Source organism: Phyllopteryx taeniolatus, chromosome 3 (genome assembly GCF_024500385.1).
Source record: "Phyllopteryx taeniolatus isolate TA_2022b chromosome 3, UOR_Ptae_1.2, whole genome shotgun sequence".
NCBI classification, from domain to species: Eukaryota; Metazoa; Chordata; class Actinopteri; order Syngnathiformes; family Syngnathidae; genus Phyllopteryx; species Phyllopteryx taeniolatus.
The window spans coordinates 14,879,082-14,899,539 of NC_084504.1; the positions used below are offsets into that span (position 1 = coordinate 14,879,082).

General features: G+C 40.9%; 1 protein-coding gene across 4 annotated transcripts in view; it reads right to left on the bottom strand.

The window, feature by feature from the left end:
* LOC133474948 (netrin receptor UNC5C-like) overlaps positions 1-20,458 on the bottom strand; it is a 298,998-nt gene that overhangs the window by 55,189 nt on the left and 223,351 nt on the right. For 3 of the 4 annotated variants that reach the window (XM_061767144.1, XM_061767143.1, XM_061767141.1), the window contains 2 exons: positions 18,683-18,847; positions 10,787-10,834 (listed from right to left, as the gene is read on the bottom strand). In XM_061767144.1, the coding sequence (XP_061623128.1) occupies positions 10,787-10,834; positions 18,683-18,847 (213 nt within the window). The remainder of the gene's footprint in view (positions 1-10,786; positions 10,835-18,682; positions 18,848-20,458) is intronic. The other variant, XM_061767142.1, reaches the window with a different exon arrangement.

A 20,458-nucleotide genomic window follows, 5' to 3' on the forward strand; every position in this document is an offset into this window, starting at 1 on the left:
TATGCATAAGAGAGGAAGCGAGGCGAGAATGAGGAGAAGCTAATAAGCGAATGTTGAAAAGAGGAAAGGAGACAAAAACAACAATTTTAATTGCATGAAGAAAATTTAAAGGTGGGGAATACATTTTTATTTTAGTGACAGGCGAACTTAATGGTTGGCGGAGGGTTGCGTTTGTTGTATCTGCCTTGTACAACAAAATGTATTTGGCATACCTTTACAATCTAATTAGCTGTATCAAACATTTCACGTTACAAAGATGCTAGGTTTTACATTGACACTACTAATTTAAGTTTACTATTGCACTTGTTGTGTGCAGTGGTTTAAACCTACACAGCATCATAACAAAAACTGTATTATATACTGTGTGTAAAGCCCCCCTTTTTGAATGTATTTTTTGTTTAATTAATATTTAATTGTTTATTTCCCTATGTTTTTATTTTGTCATTACAGGATTCCATTATTTAATTAGTTTTTCTTAATCATATTTATATAATAACATTATTAAATTTTTATATTTGTTATAACAGGAGGCTTCCGATATGAAAATATTTTCCAATATTTGGTCTTTTTCTTAAATTGATCATTTATTTATAACGTGTTTTCTTTCATGAATTAAGTAGTGCTAAAAGTACACATTTTAAACCCAATTAATTGATTCCGTTATGACAGGATTTGTCCGTTAATACTATTTTTAAAATGTAAAGTACATTTTACAACTAATTATTTGTATTTTCATAAGGGGATTTTATGATTATTGTATAAATCGAATTAGTTCTAGTTTTCAGCACCAACACATTTAATGTATTTCGAATCAAAACACAGAAATGACTTTACAGTCACTTAAAAATTGTATTTGATTGAATTAGTTTGCAATTATTATTTTTTCATTTATTACATCTATTTTAAAAAAATCTGTCCATTGAAGACTCGAAATTGCTCAAGATGTGAATATGAGTGTGAATGGTTGTTTGTCTATTTGTGCCCTGCAATTGGCTGGTGACCAGTCCAGGGTGTAACCCGCCTGTCGCTCAGACTTAGCTGGGATAGGCTCCAGCACACCCGCAACCATAGTGAGGTTAAGCGCTATAGAAGATGGATGGATGGTTTTGGTATGGTCTTAATAAATCAGGCATCCTTTTTCAACGTGCACCTTGACAGACAGATATTTCAACAGTGACCACTTGAGGGCACTGTGACCCACCTCAAGCATCTCAGGGGAGGCTGAACGAGATAGTGAGTAAGGGCACAGGCTTGTTGCTCACAATAAATCCTGAGAGGGTGAGGAACCTTTAAAAACTACTTCCCCAATGTATTACAATTGGTGTGATGGGTAACCATAGAGTCTCAATATTTCAGCGTATTGCAATGGAGTGTTGCTGTCATCAAAGTCCTTGAAGAATGAAATAAAATAAACCCCTGCTATACCACAGTTCACAGTTCATGCCCCCCCCAACATTGTGGATTCTTTAGCTATCTGAATTTGCTTTTTTTACATAGGTTTTTACTGTATACAGGCAAGTCCAAAAGTGCCTATTAAGGGGCCACTTTGTAACTATAATCTCGATGCATCTATTTGATTATTCTATCTTTATCTGATTCACTTTCCATTTGATGGTCTACAACACGAGAAAGGTGTCTTTTAAGTTTATTTATATATTTTAAAAAAAATTATTTTACAGCTTGACAACCTGGCATAATAGAATGTCTCCTGCCAACGAGACACAGGAGAGCGGGAAAAAGCAACTGGAGGTGGGTGAATACTTTCGACCCGCATGGATGAATAATGTGTTTGGACGTGACGTGCGTGTGCATGTGCAATTTGAGGTTGTGCGCTGTGAAGGCAGCATGACAGGCTGTGATAGAATGAGGAAGAATTTAAACCTGACTAAGGATACAAAGGTAACATATGCTACTCTCGTGTAATTTACTGAGGTGTATAATAGCCATGCTGAAAGTGCAAAAAAAAAATTTTAATTACAAAAAAAAGGTAATAATATTTGGGGATTGGGTGGTAAGGTTATCAGCAAGTTGTGTTTTCAATAATATTGAATATTATTGTAATATTATGAGAAAATGTCACGTTTTGAGAATAAAAAAGGAAAAAAGTTGCAAGGTTGGGAGGAAAAAGTCAGAGTATCTTGAAAACAAAGTTGGACAATAATAGAAGAAAAAAGTCGTAGTATTGAGGGCAAAAAAAAAAAAAGTTTTAATGTTACAAGGATGAAGTCATAATATTGTGAGAAAATAGTCACGTTTTGATATCATCATCAGAATAAAGTCCGACAATAGAATGAAAAAAAAAGTACTCAAATAAATAAAAAAAAGTTGTAATATTACCAGGTAAAAAAGGTCATAACGTTAGGATAATAAAGTCGGTGGGTGTATAATGAGAATAAAGTTGGAAAATTATTGGAGAAAAATGTTATGTTAAAGAATTTTTTTTTAATGTTTCAAGGAAAATGTTGGAGTATCATGAGAATGATATGAGAGAGGAGTTGTAATATTAAAGGAACATATTTGTGAGGTTACATAAAAAAAGGGGAGAGGATGAAAAACAGTCATAATAACGTTGGAGTATCATGAGAATAAAGTTGGACAATAATATGAGAGAAAGTCATAATATGGAAGGAAATGGTAGCAATGTTATGCAATTACATTTTAATTTCAAAAGGAAAAAAGTGATAAAGTTATGAGCTAAATTTCGGAGGAAAAAAATTCCATCCATCCATCCATTTCTCTTCACTGGGGGCGCGGGAAAAAAAAATTCAATTAAATAAAAACAAAATTATAGGAGAAAAAAATTGTCAGTTTTAAAGGAAAAAAGTTACAATGTTGTGAGACAAAATGATGTATTATTATATGATTATTATGAGAATATAGTTAGAGAATATAGACAAAAAACAATAATAGTCATACATTTGAGTGACAAATGTTAAATAAATAAATATATATATATTTAAACTTATGTTACATAAACATAAATAAAACATAATAGAGATGGAAATATGTTGACTGGTACCAGCAGTGTGCTAGGTAGATGGAAAGAATACTTCGAGGAGTTGATGAATGAGGAAAATGATAGAGAAGGGAGAGTAGAAGAGGCAAGTGTGGTGGACCAGGAAGTGGCAATGATTAGTAAGGGGGAAGTTAGAAAGGCATTAAAGAGAATGAAAAATGGAAAGGCAGTTGGTCCTGATGACATTCCTGTGGAGGTATGGAAGCATCTAGGAGAGGTGGCTGTGGAGTTTTTGACCAGCTTGTTCAATAGAATTCTAGTGTGTGAGAAGATGCCTGAGGAATGGAGGAAAAGTGTACTGGTGCCCATTTTTAAGAACAAAGGTGATGTGCAGAGCTGTGGCAACTATAGAGGAATAAAGTTGATGAGCCACACAATGAAGTTATGGGAAAGAGTAGTGGAGACTAGACTCAGGACAGAAGTGAGTATTTGCGAGCAACAGTATGGTTTCATGCCTAGAAAGAGTACCACAGATGCATTATTTGCCTTGAGGATGTTGATGGAAAAGTACAGAGAAGGTCAGAAGGAGCTACATTGTGTCTTTGTAGATCTAGTGAAAGCCTATGACAGAGTACCCAGAGAGGAACTGTGGTACTGCATGCGGAAGTCTGGAGTGGCAGAGAAGTATGTTAGAATAATACAGGACATGTACGAGGGCAGCAGAACAGCGGTGAGGTGTGCTGTCGGTGTGACAGAAGAATTTAAGGTGGACGTGGGACTGCATCAGGGATCAGCCCTGAGCCCCTTCCTTTTTGCAGTGGTGATGGATAGGCTGACAGATGAGGTTAGACTGGAATCCCCGTGGACCATGATGTTTGCAGATGACATTGTGATCTGCAGTGAAAGTAAAACAGAATATATGTGCATGAATGAGAGGGGTGGTGGGGGAAGAATGAGGCTACAGGGAGAAGAGATGGCAAGGGTAGAGGACTTTAAATACTTGGGGTCAACCGTCCAGAGCAATGGTGAGTGTGGTCAGGAAGTGAAGAAACGGGTCCAAGCAGGTTGGAACGGGTGGAGGAAGGTGTCAGGTGTGTCATGTGACAGAAGAGTCTCTGCTAGGATGAAGGGCAAAGTTTATAAAACAGTGGTGAGGCCAGCCATGATGTATGGATTAGAGACAGTGGCACTGAAGAGAAAACAGGAAGCAGAGCTGGAGGTGGCGGAAATGAAGATGTTGAGGTTCGCTCTCGGAGTGACCAGGTTGGATAAAATTAGAAATGAGCTCATCAGAGGGACAGCCAAGGTTCGATGTTTTGGAGACAAAGTTAGAGAGAGCAGACTTCAATGGTTTGGACACGTCCAGAGGAGAGAGAGTGAGTATATAGGTAGAAGGATGATGAGGATGGAGCTGCCAGGCAAGAGAGCTAGAGGAAGACCAAAGAGAAGGTTGATGGATGTCGTGAGGGAAGACATGATGGCAGTTGGTGTTCGAGAGGAGGATGCAGGAGATTGGCTCTCATGGCAAAGGATGACGCGCTGTGGCGACCCCTAACGGGACAAGCCGAAAGGAAAAGAAGAAGAAGTTACATGAACATAAATTCTAAATATTCTGAAAACAAGTTATGTTTTGAGAATACATTTGGAGTATCATGAGAATGAAGTGGAAAAAAATACGATAAACAAGTAATCATATTGAAGGGCAAAAGCTTTAAGCAAGAAATTTGTTTTGTATTTTGCAAGAAAAATGTTGGCGTATCATGAGAATAATGTTGGACAATAATATCAGAAAAAAAGTCATAATATTAACGGAAAATGGTGGTAATGTTACGCAAAAAAGTTTTAATTTTACGAGGAAAAAAAAGTCATCAAAGTCTGAAAATTATAGGAGAAAAAATGTGTAACCTAAAGGAAAAACGTTGTAATGTTGCAAAAAAAAAATCTGAGTACCATTAGAATAAAGCTGGACAATAGTACAAGAATTTCGTTTTTGTAATATTAAGGGAAAATTGGTGCAATGTTACGCACAACAAGTTGGAATTTTAGGAAGTTCCCATAGTAATGTTGGAGTATCATGAAGCTTAAGTCAGAAAATTATAGATGAAAAAAACTTGTAATGTTGAAGGGAAAGAGTCACAATGTTACAAGAAAAAAATCAAGAGTATCGTGCGAAGGTTTAAAGCATGTGGGTTGGGAAAAACTATTTCAAAAATCTGCTGCGATAAACGGGGATTCACTGTTTAAAATTTTTTTAATATTCAGACAAATTTATTTAGTCCCTAAAACTGGATTAGTATAATTTTTGTCTTCTCGTTGTTTCCTCATACATCTTATTTTTGATTCAAAACTTCAAAGTAGTGTCAGTGAATAAACACTAACCAAAACAAAAAATTCCAAAGGTCTACAAATTGAGTTGTCTTGACCAGCGTGGACACACACAATCAACATCTCACAAGTTATTTTGCCCCCACTTTGTGTGTGCGTTTTTGTCACACTATAAAATGTGAAAAGCTGCTCGCACATTTCTATATCTGAGTGGACGCAGTATAAAAGGAGCCAATGAAACACTTGAAGCGAGAGTCGTATTCCTACATCTTTGATGCTCTGCTCAGTCTAATCTGACAGCGCTCGATGCAAAGGGGGTGGACGTTTTACTCTCAAATGCCAGGTCGCGCATACACAAACAAACACACACACGCACACAGAAGTGAGTAAGTAAGATGGGTGGTTGGTAGGTGGGCTACTGCTTGGTTGGGTCGGTTGGTAGGCCAGTGTTTGTGACATTTCTTATCATCATCAGACGACATGGTGGGTAGTTATCCAGGTAGGTGGGTAGGTAGGTACAGTGTAGGTACTGGACAGACAATGGCTAGGGCAGTCGGAAGGGCTGGTCGGAAGGTAACCGATTAGTGAGGCAGAAGTAGTTACAGTTAAAAGACGGATATGGAGGAATTGGTTGCAGTGGCGGTTTCCGATACGGGCGATATGGGCAGCCGCCAAGGGCAGCATTCTGTGGGAGGTGGCACTCACTCGCGCCTTCAGTCCTGGCTTCAACCCGATAGAACATGTTAGGGTTGATTTTGAAGTGGACAGTGAGCCAGGCCTTCCCATCCAACATCAGTGTGTGACCTCACAAATATGCTCCAGGAAGAATGGGCAAAAATTCCCCATAAATTCACTCCTAAACCTTGTTGAAAACCTTCCCACAAGAGTTGAAGCTGTTACAGGTACAAAGGGTAGACCAGCATCATATTGAATCATATGGATGTAGCGCCGAATGGTATTTACTGACATTGGTTTTCTGAAGTGTTCCTGAGCCCATGTGGTGATATCCTTTACACATTGTCGATTTTTGATGCAGTGCCGCCTGAAGGATCGAAGGTCACGGGCATTCAATGTTAGTTTTTGGCCTTGCCGCTTGCATGCAGTGATTTCTCCAGATTCTCTGAATCTTTTGATTATATTATGGACCGTAGATGAAGAAATCCCTAAATTTCTTGCAATTGTACGTTGAGGAACATTGTCCTTACATTTTTGGAATATTTTCTCACGCACTTGTTCACAAAGAGGTGAACCTCCCCCCATCTTTGGTTGTGAATGACTGAGTAATTCAGGGAAGTCTTTTTTGCCATCTGTCCCAGCTTTTTTGGAACGTGTTGCAGCCATAAAATTCGAAGTTAATGATTATTTGCTTTAGATAAGAAAGAAGGTAGGGAGGAAAGAAGGAAGTTTATCAGTTTGAACATTACATATCTTGTCTTTGTAGTGTATTCAATTAAATATAGGTTGAACATGATTTGCAAATCATTGCATTCTGTTTTTATTTATGTTTAACACAACGTCCCAACTTTATTGGAATTGGGGTTGTAGAATGGGATATCACTAAAACTAGAAAGGGGAACTCCTGAAGAAATTGCGTGTGAATGCTGAAATGCTGGTAGAAATCATGTGGAATGTTATTGAATCGTATTGAATGATCTAGAATGATGTTGAATAATGTGGAATGATTTTGAATGAAGTGGAATGAGTTGAACATGTAGAAGTAAGAACGGTGCAAATCCGTTGAGAAATAAGGAAGTTACGGCAAAATTAGGAATTTCGGGCTTTTATTTTGAAATTTCGTGAAATTTGGGGAAGGGGAGTTGTTCAGAGGTTGGTTTGGATGAGCTGAACACGTAGAAGTAGGAACGGAGCAAATTCGTTGAGAAATAAGGAAGTTAGGGCAACATTTTGAATTTCTGGCTTTTATTTTGAAATTTCGTGAAATTTGGGGAAGGGCAGTTGTGGACTGGTTGGTTTGAATGAGCTGAACACGTAGAAGTAGGAATGGAGCAAATCGGTTGAGAAATAAGGAAGTTATGGCAACATTTTGAATTTTTCGGGCTTTTATTTTGAAACTTTGTGAAATTTGGGGAAGGGGAGTTGTTCACTGGTAGGTTTGAATGAGCTGAACACGTAGAAGTAGGAATGGAGCAAATCTGTTGAGGAATAAGGAAGTTATAGCTAAATTTGTAAATATTTTGAATTTTGGGCTTTTATTTTGAAATTTCGTGAAATTTGGGGAAGGGGAGTTGTTCACAGGTTGGTTTGAATGAGCTGAACAGGTAGAAGTAGGAACGGTCCAAATCCGTTGAGAAATAAGGAAGTTAAGGCAAAATTAGGAATTTCGGGCTTTTATTTTGAAATTTTAGGAAATTTGGGGAAGGGGAGTTGTTCACTGGTAGGTTTGAATGAGCTGAACACATAGAAGTAGGAACGGTCCAAATCCGTTGAGAAATAAGGAAGTTAAGGCAAAATTAGGAATTTCGGGCTTTTATTTTGAAATTTCGTGAAATTTGGGGAAGGGGAGTTGTTCACAGGTTGGTTTGAATGAGCTGAACACGTAGAAGTAGGAACGGAGCAAATTCGTTGAGAAATAAGGAAGTTAGGGCAACATTTTGAATTTCTGGCTTTTATTTTGAAATTTCGTGAAATTTGGGGAAGGGGAGTTGTTCACAGGTTGGTTTGAATGAGCTGAACACGTAGAAGTTGGAACGGAGCAAATCCGTTGAGAAATAAGGAAGTTATAGCTAAATTTGCCTTCAGCATTCACACAATCATAGGTGAATCAAAGCAGGTGAGCGAATACTTTTGGCAATATAGTGTATGTAGGCATGCAGGTAGGTCGGTAGGTAGGTCAGTCGGTCGGTAGCAAGGTCGGTATATTGGAAAGCAGTTTGGTCGGTAGGTTGATAGCAAAGAAGGTTGGTAGGTGTGTTGGTCGGTCGGTAGTGAAGAAGGCTGGTAGGTGAAGAAACGAAGGAAATTCAGTAGGTAGTAGGGCTGTTCACAAATCGGTGGTGAGTCGAATTGGCATTCGTCCTCGAACACAAACAAACATCCAATCAGTATAATCCTTACTTTATTCTGACAAGAGCTGCAATACTGCCACGTTACATTTACTTTCAAAAAGGCAAAAGATTTCATGTTATTTAGCCTTTATTTATGGCCAACGTCATTTGGACTTAGCGTAGTTTCTGAGCATGAGTGCACTTATAGCTATAGCCCTTCAACGACATCTTCGCGGTTGGAGGCGTCCCATGGCTTAGCCCAAAAACCTGCACGGATATTCTTGGCAGCGGCACAACCGGAGTGGAAAAGGAGCCAACGCCGAGGTGGAAGGCGACCATGACAGAATGCATGGGAGGAAGTTAATCCAACACAGCGTGAAAGATGACGAGAGCTGGCTAGGTAGCAAGCTGGCTAGCTAGGAAGGTGGCAGCTGGTCCGAGGCAGACAAGGATTTACGGCACCGACAGGCACAAACCCAACCTACTTTTGGCCAAGGTACGGTGAGGGATCCTGGTTAAAGTAAGCTATTTTAAACTAATGACAAGTACTTTTTTCAGATTTTTCCTTTTTTGGACTATGACGTCTTTATTTCGGAATAGTACAAGGAGTAACAATTTGATTCTGAAGGTAGGTGGGTAGGTTGGTAGATACTGTAGATATGTAGGTAGGAATTAAAGTAGGTCAGTAGGTTGAGAGCAAAGAAAATAAGTAGGAAGGAAGGTAGTAAAGAAGGCAGATAGGTCGGTAGGTAGGGATGGTGGGAGGAAAGAAAGTAAGAAGGTAGGTTGTAAAAAAGGTGGGTAAATAGGTAGGTAGGTAGAGACGGAGGGAGGAAAGGAGGGAGGATGGGAGGGAAGAAAGTAAGTAGGTAGGTTGTAAAGAAGCTCGGTAAATAGATAGGTAGGTAGTTAGATAAGAAAGAAGGTAGGGAGGAAAGAAGGAAGTTAGGCAGGTAGCAAAGAAAATAAGTAGTTAGTAAAGAAGGTGAGTAACTCGGTAGGTAGGTCGGTAAGTAGGAAGTGGAAGGCGATTCACAGGTAGTGGTTGATAGAGTAGGGAGGAACAGGTGTTGAATTTCCTGAATAATAAATGGTTAAGAAGATAGCTAGGAATGAAAAGTGTGATTAATACGTACTTCCTTTCGAGTTACAGTCGCAAAGCGGGCAACACTGAGTGGCTGCTCGCTTCGTCACAATGCACTAGCTCTGCCCCTGCCAAAACTGAGCGATTTCAACCAGCATATAGACCATATATGTCAAACTCAGGCCCGGCGGCCAAATTTGGCTCATGATGTAATTATATTTGGCCCGCAAGACCATATCAAATGTGTATTAGAGCTGGCCCGCCAGTATATAGCACATGCGCCACTAATATTACAAATCCCAGAATGCTTTGCTCGTGTGTCGGCCCATCAGTCTAGCCCGGCGAGGGCTCCTTCCCTTTCTGTTGCAGTCGTTAGCAACTATGCTACCAGTCTCCTTGAGCAAATTTACACTTCCCTTTCCCAAAAATGGCCAAACGAAAGATGGAAAACGGTTAACTTCCAAGACAGGTGGGAGGCAGATTGTCTATTCACTAAAGTAAAAGACAGACCTTTTTGTCTGTAACAAAGAATATAACATAATTGAATTCATGTTTTCTTTTTAATGCCCTTCATCAACTCCAAGGCGTAGACTGTTAATAGTTTGAAGTTTGGATTTTTATTGAAGGACATTCTTATTTTTTTGGGTTGTTTTGTTGTTGGCCTTTGAAAAATGATTTACATAAAAAAGAAAGGTAGTTGGATATAGTTAAATAGAAGATGGAGAGAGAAGAATTCATGTTATCATTTTAAATACAAAACAACAAACAAATACCACTGATGTCTTATAGCAAATTTGATTTCTCGTGTTTATAATTTTAAAGTTTGTTTTTTCCAGATTCAGTGTTTAAGCAAAATGTAAGTTTGTTGTCATATGATAAACATTAATGCTACATTTCTGGAGAGAAGGGAAACATGCACATCGCAGTGATTTTTCATTAAAATTTAGTTTGGCCCGGGACGTTGTCGCAATTTTTAACTTTGACCCATTGTGAATTTGAGTTTGACACCCCTGGTACAGACAAAGTGGATGTAAAGTGTTCTGTAATTTCTTTTGTCCTTTGTGTAGTTCGATGAATGTCAGAGCGCTTTTATTAAGACACCTGGGAACTGTTTTGAAATGTGGAAAAAATGCATAATGTTTCCTTTCACAATTGTTTCACTTTCTTTGAACAACATATTTACCAACACATCACTTCTTCTTTAGAGTAAATCAACTACAAGCCCTTGTTTCACATTTCTCTCGTTTGCAACAGTGGAAAATTATTGAAGCCAGCATGGGAGCACATTTGACTTCCTGAAACAAACAAATACACTGATATCATGATAAGAGAAGAACATAAACAGACATGGACACACACACACACACACACACACACAAAGAAAGAAAAAGGAGAGAAATGAAGGGTAAAACTTACATGTGAATCCCACATCACTCTTTTCTTTGGACGTCTCAAACAATGAACCTTTGGGGCGGAAAAGAAAGGGATGAAGGATGGATGGATGGATGAAGTAAATGACAAAAAACTGACGAAAACACAACACACTGACTCAGCACTATCATTATTGTTGATTTCTGACGAATGTGTTACTCTGTTTGCACACAGTTTGTTCCTAATCGTCAGCGCATCAGCCAAATGCCAAACCGATTAGAGGTCAGGACCATGCTAAAATGCTAACGTAGCACGACGGGAACGCACGGCTTGTCCCATTACAAAACAAGACGGTGTGAAATAGAAAGTGTTTGATTAAGTGAGGAAGCCAAGTGAGTGGATAACAGAGAACAATGGCACATTGGTTGAATGCTGAATGCCATAAAAGGTGATAATTTTTACACATTTGTCATATGAATACATTCACGGGTATCCTGATGTGTAAGTGGCAGGCCTTTAATAAATGAAAGATTTGTACACAATACTCCACCGACCGAAACCAGGTACCATAAATCTATTAGTAACTGAAAATGTATATATACATATGTATACACAACCCCAATTCCAATGAAGTTGGGACGTTGTGTTAAACATAAATAAAAACGGAATACAATGATTTGCAAATCATGTTCGACCTATATTTAATTGAATACACTACAAAGACAAAATATTTAATGTTCAAACTGATAAACTTTCAGGATTAATGGTACCTTCACAGATGTGTAAGTGACCCATGCCATTGGCACTAACACAGTCCCATACCATCACAGATGCTGGCTTTTGAACTTTGTGTCCATAACAGTCCGGATGGTTCTTTTCTCTTTGGCCCAGAGGACACGACGTCCACAATTTCCAAAAACAATTTGAAATGTGGACTCGTCGGACCACAGAACACGTTTCCACTTTGCATCTATCTTAGATGAGCTTGGGCCCAGAGAAGCCGGCGGGGTTTCTGGGTGTTGTTGATAAATGCCTTTTGCTTTGCATAGTAGAGTTTCAAGTTGCACTTACGGATGTAGCGCCGAACTGTATTTACTGACATTGGTTTCTGAAGTGTTCCTGAGCCCATGTGGTGATATCCTTTACACATTGATGTCGATTTTTGATGCAGAGCCGCCTGAGGGATCGAAGGCCACGGGCATTCAATGTTGGTTTTCGGCCTTGCCGCTTGCATGCAGTGATTTCTCCAGATTCTCTGAACATTTTGATGATATTATGGACCGTAGATGATGAAATCCCTTAATTCCTTGCAATTGTACATTAAGGAACATTGTCCTTAAACTGTTCGACTATTTTCATACACACTTGTTCACAAAGAGGTGAACCTCGCCCCATCTTTGCTGGTGAATGACTGAGCAATTCAGGGAAACTCCTTTTATACCCAATCATGGCACCCACCTGTTCCCAATTAGCCTGTTCACCTGTGGGATGTTCCAAACAGGTGTTTGATGAGCATTTCTCAACTTTCTCAGTCTTTTTTGCCACCTGTCCCAGCTTTTTTGGAACGTGTTGCAGCCATAAAATTCAAAGTTAATAATTATTTGCTAAAAACAATAAAGTTTATCCATTTGAACATTAAATATCTTGTCTTTGTCGTGTATTCAATTAAATATAGGTTGAACATGATTTGCAAATCATTCTATTCTGTTTTTATTTGTTTAACACAACGTCCCAACTTCATTAGAATTGCGGTTGTGTGTGTGTGTGTGTGTGTGTATATATATATATATATATATATATATATATATATATAATATAACATTTCACTCTGTATAAAATAAAATATTTTTTTTCCTTTTCAGATCTTCTTTTAGCTCAGCTTTTAGACCAAATTGAGGTGATAACAAAAAAGGAAGGTTTGGTGTTTTAGCTTCTGTCTTGTGTCATGCAAATGCAAACACGGTATAAAACGTTATAGGGCTGCTCTGCTATCTCCGTAGATTTCTGCGGCTTTAAAAGATGACATCAGAATTTATTTGCTGGACACATACTACGTGCTGTGGCGAGACACACGCACACACACAAACAAACATTTTATGTCTTCCTGTTAGCGCTGCAGGAAGTAGTTGAAACTTAAGGCCAGTGTGTCGAGTCGTTACAAAGACGGAAAGTCAATCGGGGGAAATGAGCCTGTATCTATAACCCTGCACGTTTCATCCCAGAAAAGCTTCCTTTCGAACAACATTAAAGCACCAATAAGAATAATTGCATCTAAATGTAACAGCGCCAAAATCCTTTTGATGGTGCACTGGCTTGTAATGAGCCAAATAGCATCTTCATTGTTGCCATGGTGACCCCTGATGGACTAGCTAGTAATTATTTCTTCTGAGGGGGAAAAGGGAGTCATCAATTTGAGGTGCGGTGTTTATTTATTCAAGTGGAAGACACACCTAAGGATTAACTGAGTCTATTAGGGGAAATATGGGAATCTGTTCTTTGAAGTGCAGCGTTTATTTATTCAGAGGACACACAAATTGTTTATTTGGGGCATGTCGTTGGCTAAAATTAACGGAAATATGTCATACCACAGGGCCGGCTCGCCCATTGGGCGAGATTAGCAAATGCTAAGGGTGCCATGGCCTCAAGACTGCACCCCAAAAAATTGGGTAAACTTTTCCTCCAATATGCAACAATTATATTAAAAAAAAATTGTTACTATTAACTTTTCATTTCGGCGGCACGGTGGCCGACTGCTTAGAGCGTCAGCCTCACAGTTCTGAGGACCCGGGTTCAATCCCCGGCCCCGCCTGTGTGGAGTTTGCATGTTCTCCCCGTGCCTGCGTGGGTTTTCTCCGGGCACTCCGGTTTCCTCCCATATCCCAAAAAATACATGCATGAATTGGAGACTCTAAATTGCCCGTAGGCATGACTGTGAGTGCGAATGGTTGTTTGTTCCTATGTGCCCTGCGATTGGCTGGCAACCAGTTCAGGGTGTACCCCGCCTCCTGCCCGATGACAGCTGGGATAGGCTCCAGCACGCCCGCGACCCTAGTGAGGAGAAGCGGCTCAGAAAATGGATGGATGGAACTTTTCATTTCACGTCAAAATGTTAATATGTTAGACGTGGTCTCAGGTGTAAGTTTAGACTAACATTTTGCCACCAAATTTTCAGTGCGCCGACTGGCATGTGAAAGGACACACCGTTGCTGCATTGGTACGCCTAACTTGGTGCGGGCCAGACTGCCAAATTGGCCAACACCCACAGCAAGACTTGCGCTTGCACGAAAATCAAGATACGCCAGATTTTGTACTCCGCTGCAGCTGCAGTCTACGAAAATACAGCACATGGTGTTTATTACAGTGAGGCCACTATAATGGGGTATACAGTGTGTCCCAGCCTATTAATGATTCTCTTCTTGCAAATTTATGTGTTTTTTTTAACCAATCCTCCATTGAAAAACTTGCCAAAGCCCTGGCTAATTTTAAGGTAGTGCTTTGGCATTATCTTGTGGCATCTTTAGGCAATTATAAACGTTTTGGGTGGGCTCGGTCCATATCCTCTGCGACTAGCATACATTTTTTTTTCAGGGACAAAATCAGGCAATTACTTAAGGTGCAGCATGTATTTATTCAAGTAGAGGGAGCACTTGACTTGATTTAATAGAGGCAGCGCCGGCGTGGTGGACGACTGGTTAGCACATCTGCCTCACAGTTCTGGGGACCGGGGTTCCAATCCCGGCCCCGCCTGTGTGGAGTTTGCATGTTCTCCCCGTGCCTGGATGGGTTTTCTCCGGGCACTGCGGTTTCTTCCCACATCCCAAAAAAATGCGTGGTAGATTGTTTGAGGACTTTAAATTGCCCGTAGGTGTGAGTGCGATGGTTGTTTGTTTCTATGTGCCCTGCGATTGGCTGGCGACTACGTCAGAGTGTACCCCGCCTCCCGCCCGAAGATAGCTGGGATAGGCTCCAGCAGCCCGTGACCCTAGTGAGGATAAGCGGTACAGAAAATGGATGGATGGAATAGAGGCAGCAGAGCAACTATTGGAGGAAATATGGTAAAGTATACCACATTAGTGAAAAATAAATTGTAAAAGAAATTAAACTTACATACATGTGGTATTTCTTTCTTCTGAGAGGGCAAAGAGAGGCATCTATTTGAGGTATGCCAATTATTAAAGGACTGATGTTTTAGGTATACACAGCAATTCAATACTTTTAATGGATAGTAAAGGGGTGTTTTGTATGCTTTTACATGGTGTCCTATACCAAAGCATTTTTACACATAACATGACATAAACAGTAAATCGTGAGGCTTAACAACACAACTTATTGGTTCTTATTTTTCATTTCTTATGTGTGCTAGATGTGTGCTGTAACTATGGATACAGTGCAATCACGATGTGTAGTTTTAGTTGTTTTCCAACATTTTATGTCATCCAGAGAAGCTGATACGACTTTGAAAAACGTGGAAAACACTGATGATGACAAGGGGATGGCTGATCATTCCTTGCTAATGAAGGGATGTTGTCGCTCAGCACCCGAGAACCTGTGGCGTCGTTACACGCACAAACGTGAGAAAATGTGCGTGTGCGTGCTCTAAAAATACGTTCCGCTATTTTCTCTCCTGTGCTCTCGTCAAATGTCTCCCAATTACTCTTGCTGCAATGAGTAAGCAAGGTACTCCTCCTCATACTGCAAGTCAACAAATATAATTGCCTGTACCTTCGAGAAGCTGCTGATATATTCGCTTCACCCTTTCAAGCTTTTTTTTAAATTCACCACAGAAGATGGTGGGAATGAGCCAAATGGCAGTTGAATTGGTGTCTGATGCACTGTATTATTATGATTTATGTGACGTTATGTATTTCATAAAAAAGGAGACTTTGACTTGACCGAGGGAGGCGACCGGTGGGTGATGTTCAGAAAGTAAATGTGAATGAATCGACGCCATGAAAGCAAGAAGCCTCCCGAGGGTAAGAGCGATATGAGGCAGGCGAAGTGAGAGACGATAGTGATGCCTGAGGAAGAGAGAGAAGAGGAGCAGTAGGAAGGGAGGGAGGAGCGTCAAACAAAAAAGCAACAACGCCTAAATGCTGCATGCTTTATACTGTATGGCAACATTAAAACATGCATTCATACAAAATGTGATTATATAGCAGGGGGATGATTGTGAAACATACAGTATATATTAACTGAAACTATGGCAACATTAAAACTTACTGCGAAAACAATAGACTGCATGTTCAGTTTTGTTAATATTCTAACATATACTTTGCACTTCACTGGTCTACCATGGGAATTTAGTAGGAAATCTTACGAGAAAAAAAAGGTCGGAAATGGTACACAAATATCCATCCATCCATTTTCAACACCGCTTATTCTGGTTAGGGTCGCGGGACGCTGGAGCCTATCCCTGCTGACTTCGGGCGAAAGGCGGACTACACCCTGAACTGGTCGCTAGTCAGTCGCAGGGCACATATAGACACGGACAACCATTCGCACTCACATTCACACCATCACTGAGTGGGAACTGAACCCACGCTACCCGTACCACTACAACATCAGTGACTGGTACACAAATATGATAGTTTTAAAAACAATAATTTAGCTGGAACTGGTAAAACTGGTGACTGAGCCGTCACCTTATCGTGGTGGAGGGGTTTGTGCGTCCTAATAATCCTAGGAGTTAAGTTGTCTGGGACTTTACGTCCTGGTAGGGTCACCCATGGCAAACAGGTCCTCCGTAAGGGACCACACAAAGCGGCTCAAATGACCCCTTATGATGATGAAAATAAATGGGCCTAGGTTTCCCTTGCCTGGACGCGGGTCACCGGGGTCCTCTGGAGTCAGGCCTGGAGGTGGGGCTCGAAGGCGAGCGCCTGGTGGCTGGGCCTACACCCATGGAGCCCGACCGGGCACAGCCCGAAGAGGCAACATGGCTCCCCCTTCCCATGAGCTCACCACCTGTAGGAGGGGCCAAGGGTAGTGAGCTGGGTGGCGGGGTTCTTGTCAGTCGGATCCCCTCCTACAGAAGCTGGCTCTAGGGAGGTGGAATGTCACATCTCTGGCAGGGAAAGAGCCTAAGCTGGTGTGCGAGGTTGAGAAGTTCTGACTAGACACAGAGCTGGGGCTCCGATACCAGTCCTCTTGAGAGGGGTTGGACTCTTTTCCTCTCTGGAGTTGCCCACCGTGAGAGGCGCCTAGTAGGTCTGGGCATACTTATTGCCCCCCGAGTTGGTGCCTGTACGTTGGGATATACCCCGGTGGACGAGAGGCTAGCCTCCTTCCGCCTTCGGGTGGGGGATGGGTCATGACTGTTGTTTGTACCTATGCACCTAACAGCAGTTCAAAGTACCCACTCTTTTTGGAGTCCTTGGAGGGGGTGCTGAAGAGCGCCCCTCGTTCTGCTGGGGGACTTCAACGCTCACGTGGCCAATGACCGTGAGACCTGGAGAGGTGTGATTGGGAGGAAAGGCCCCCCCAGACCAGAACCCGAGTGGTGTTCTGTTATTAGACTTCTGTTATGGATTGTCCATAACGAGCACCACGTTCAGACAAGGGTGTCCACATGTGCACTTGGCACCAGGACATCCTATGCCACAGGTCGTTGATCGACTATGTGGTTGTGTCATCGAACATTGATCTGTGGGTCAAAAGAACAAGATTGCGGTTCCAAGCGGCCGAAATGAGTTTCCTCCACAGGGTGTCCAGGCTCTCCCTTCGACAGGGTGAGATAGGGTAAGAAGCTCGGTCATCCAGGAGGGGCTCAGAGTCGAGCTGTTGCTCCTCCGCATCGAGAGGAGCCAGATGAGGTGGCTCGGGCATCTGGTCAGGATGCCTCCCGGACGCCTCCCTGGTGAAGTCTTCCGAGTACGTCCCACCGGAAGGAGGTCCGGGCATGATCTAGGACACAGTAGAGAGACTAAATCTCTCGGCTGTCCTGGGAACGCCTCGGGATCCCCCCGGAAGAGCGGGATGAAGTGGCTGGAGAGAGGGAAGTCTGGGCTTCCCTGCTTAAGCTGCTGCCCCTGCGACCAGACTTCGGATAAGCAGAGGAAAATGGATGGTAAAAATATATATAAATAACAATTTATTAGGAAATGATACAAAAATAAAAGAACCGGACCATCACCAACATCTCTGAGACTCACGGCTGTGGTGTCCTTGAGCAAGACACCTATACCCCAAACTGCTCCCCGTGTGCTTAAGTTGCCCCCTGCTTGCAGTGTGTTCCACTAACAAGTGTGTGTGTTCACTGTGATGGGTAAAATGCAGAGAACAAATTTTGTGTGCATGCATGCATGTTCATGACAATAAAGATGATTCTCTTCTCTCTCTTCTTGTAGCTTGTACCTTAAGGGTGTCTGTAAACTTTGAGTGCACTCATTTTATTTGTGTTTCATTGTTCTCCTCGCATTCAAAAACAGCTGAAGGGTGCATTGGCAACTGTGGCTCTCCTTTCCCACATGTAAGGGCATCACAGTAAGTATGATATAGATTTAAAAAAAAAAAAAAAAAAAAAAGCTGGTGCGTGAACAATGACCCACCACATAGTGGGGGCATACTGTTGTTGAATAAAGCTAAGGGTGCTTTGCCATGGAAAAGGGGCACGCATGAGTCTTAGAACCCCATTTTGAAGGCCCAGTTGCCAAAATGTGGAAGGAGAAGGCGCAACACAAACAGAAACTCGCTTGCAGGCTGAAGAAAGATGCAAGATAGCATAACATAAATGCTACTCCTGAGCATGCACCATGTTTAAAGATTCTGTTTCTCAGCTAAAATAATTAGTTTTGGATTCTTCAACATGGACACCAATTCCTCCACATCCCTATGGCTGTAAAATGGCCAGACCAGTGGTGTAACTAACAGCCACCACAAGGCATATCTTTAAAACATCACTGTGTTGCATGTTGGTGAGAGGGAGGCAAAGGATCAACTCACTTTGCATACAGAGTCCGTCGGTGCAGTTCTGAGAGTGAAGCACCAGACCCTCGCAGTCCTTCCCGCCGTTTTTGGGTGCCGGGTTGTTGCACTCGCGCCTCCTCCATTGGGTACATTCAGTCCCACAGGCCGACCACTTACTCCATTCGGTCCACTCACCGTCCACTAGACGAACACAATAAGTGCTTAGTGGGAGAATTAACAGAAACCCAAGAATTTTGAAGGAAATTATATTTTAGTTGGAAATGTCACAAAACATACAAATTAGGTAGGCAAGGAAACAGAAACTAGGCAGAATAAAACAGTAGAATTGAATAAGAAATGGTACGAACACTTAAAATATGTCATAGGAAATAGTACAGAGAAAAGAAATAAGCAAGAAAGTGTCGAGCAACACAACCTTAGTACAAAATAATGTGAAAAAAAAGAGTTACGTTGCTAATGGTACAAATATACAATATGCCACAAGATGGCGCCATCTTGAAGGGACTCTTTAATGCTGTGAACATTGGCACTTATTCCATAGTTCTGGGTTTACATATGATGTCTACAGAAAAAGAATCCCCCCAAATAGACTCAGTAGTAATTTTAAGCATGTTTTCTGATGAAATATTTGATTTTTAGACAGATTTTGATCACAACAGCTTGTCACAGCCTGACACATCAGATGCAGGAGGTGATGATATTTCCTCACTGAACTACTGTGTATTCTGCGGCGTAATTTTTGCCTATATTATAAGTCTGGATGTTTTTTTTAAGACAATAATGAGTGAAAATAGTGATTGTGAAACATTTTGCTGGGCTTGTTTTTTTGAAACATTTATTATTGAAATGCCTCTTTGAACAAAGAAGACAGCCACATCATCCCACATGAGGTAAGTATTTGCTGATTAATTTCTGCCTGTATAAACAGGTTTCATCAACTCAATATTGTATTGATTGCATTTCTAATGCCTCTAAGATGTTTGAAAAGAGTTCCGATGGATGATGTGACACAGCATTTGCTTTTAAAGGCTTTTTGTACGGTGGTGGCGTCGTGTGATGGATGGATGGACATAATTGTGAGGTGCTGCAGCTGTTGTGTTCATGTGAGATTGCAACTGCAACAGTATATGATCGCTTGCGTTGACGAGGCTATGATGAGGAAGTCTGACCCCTGCTGCCGTGTTTTTTCCCATTTCAATTGATGACACCCTAATAAATGAGTGATTTTTAAGTCAGTATTAATTTGCAATGCTACATAATTTTGGGGTGCTAGCTATTGTGTTCATGTAAGAGTGCAACTGTATATGAAATTTAGAAGGAAGTTACAACACCCAGCCAATGTCAGTCCCAGGCCTAGATTTTTTTTTTTTTTTAAATGGGTTGGTTACGTCGGGAAGTGTATCTGGCGTATAAACTGTGACAAACAAATCATGTGAGTGATTTGTTGTGGCGACCCCTAATGACACAACACAAAAGTCACTTTCTAGTAGGAAGTGAAGAAAAAACAAACAAACAAAAAACAGTATGAGTATGAAATTAGACCAAAACGAGAATTTACTAGGAAATGCTACAAAAACATAGGCATTTAGTAGGAAAGCATGCACATTCAGTAGAAAAGGTATAAAAATAAGCATTCAGGAGGAAAAGGTACAAATACATCAGAATTTAGTAGAAAATTATGCAAAAACTAAATATTTTTGTAGAAAATGGAGAGGAAAATATGAATTTAGTAAGAAATTATACAAAACCAAAACTATATTGTATGACAGAATGGAAAAAACACTCAAAGGA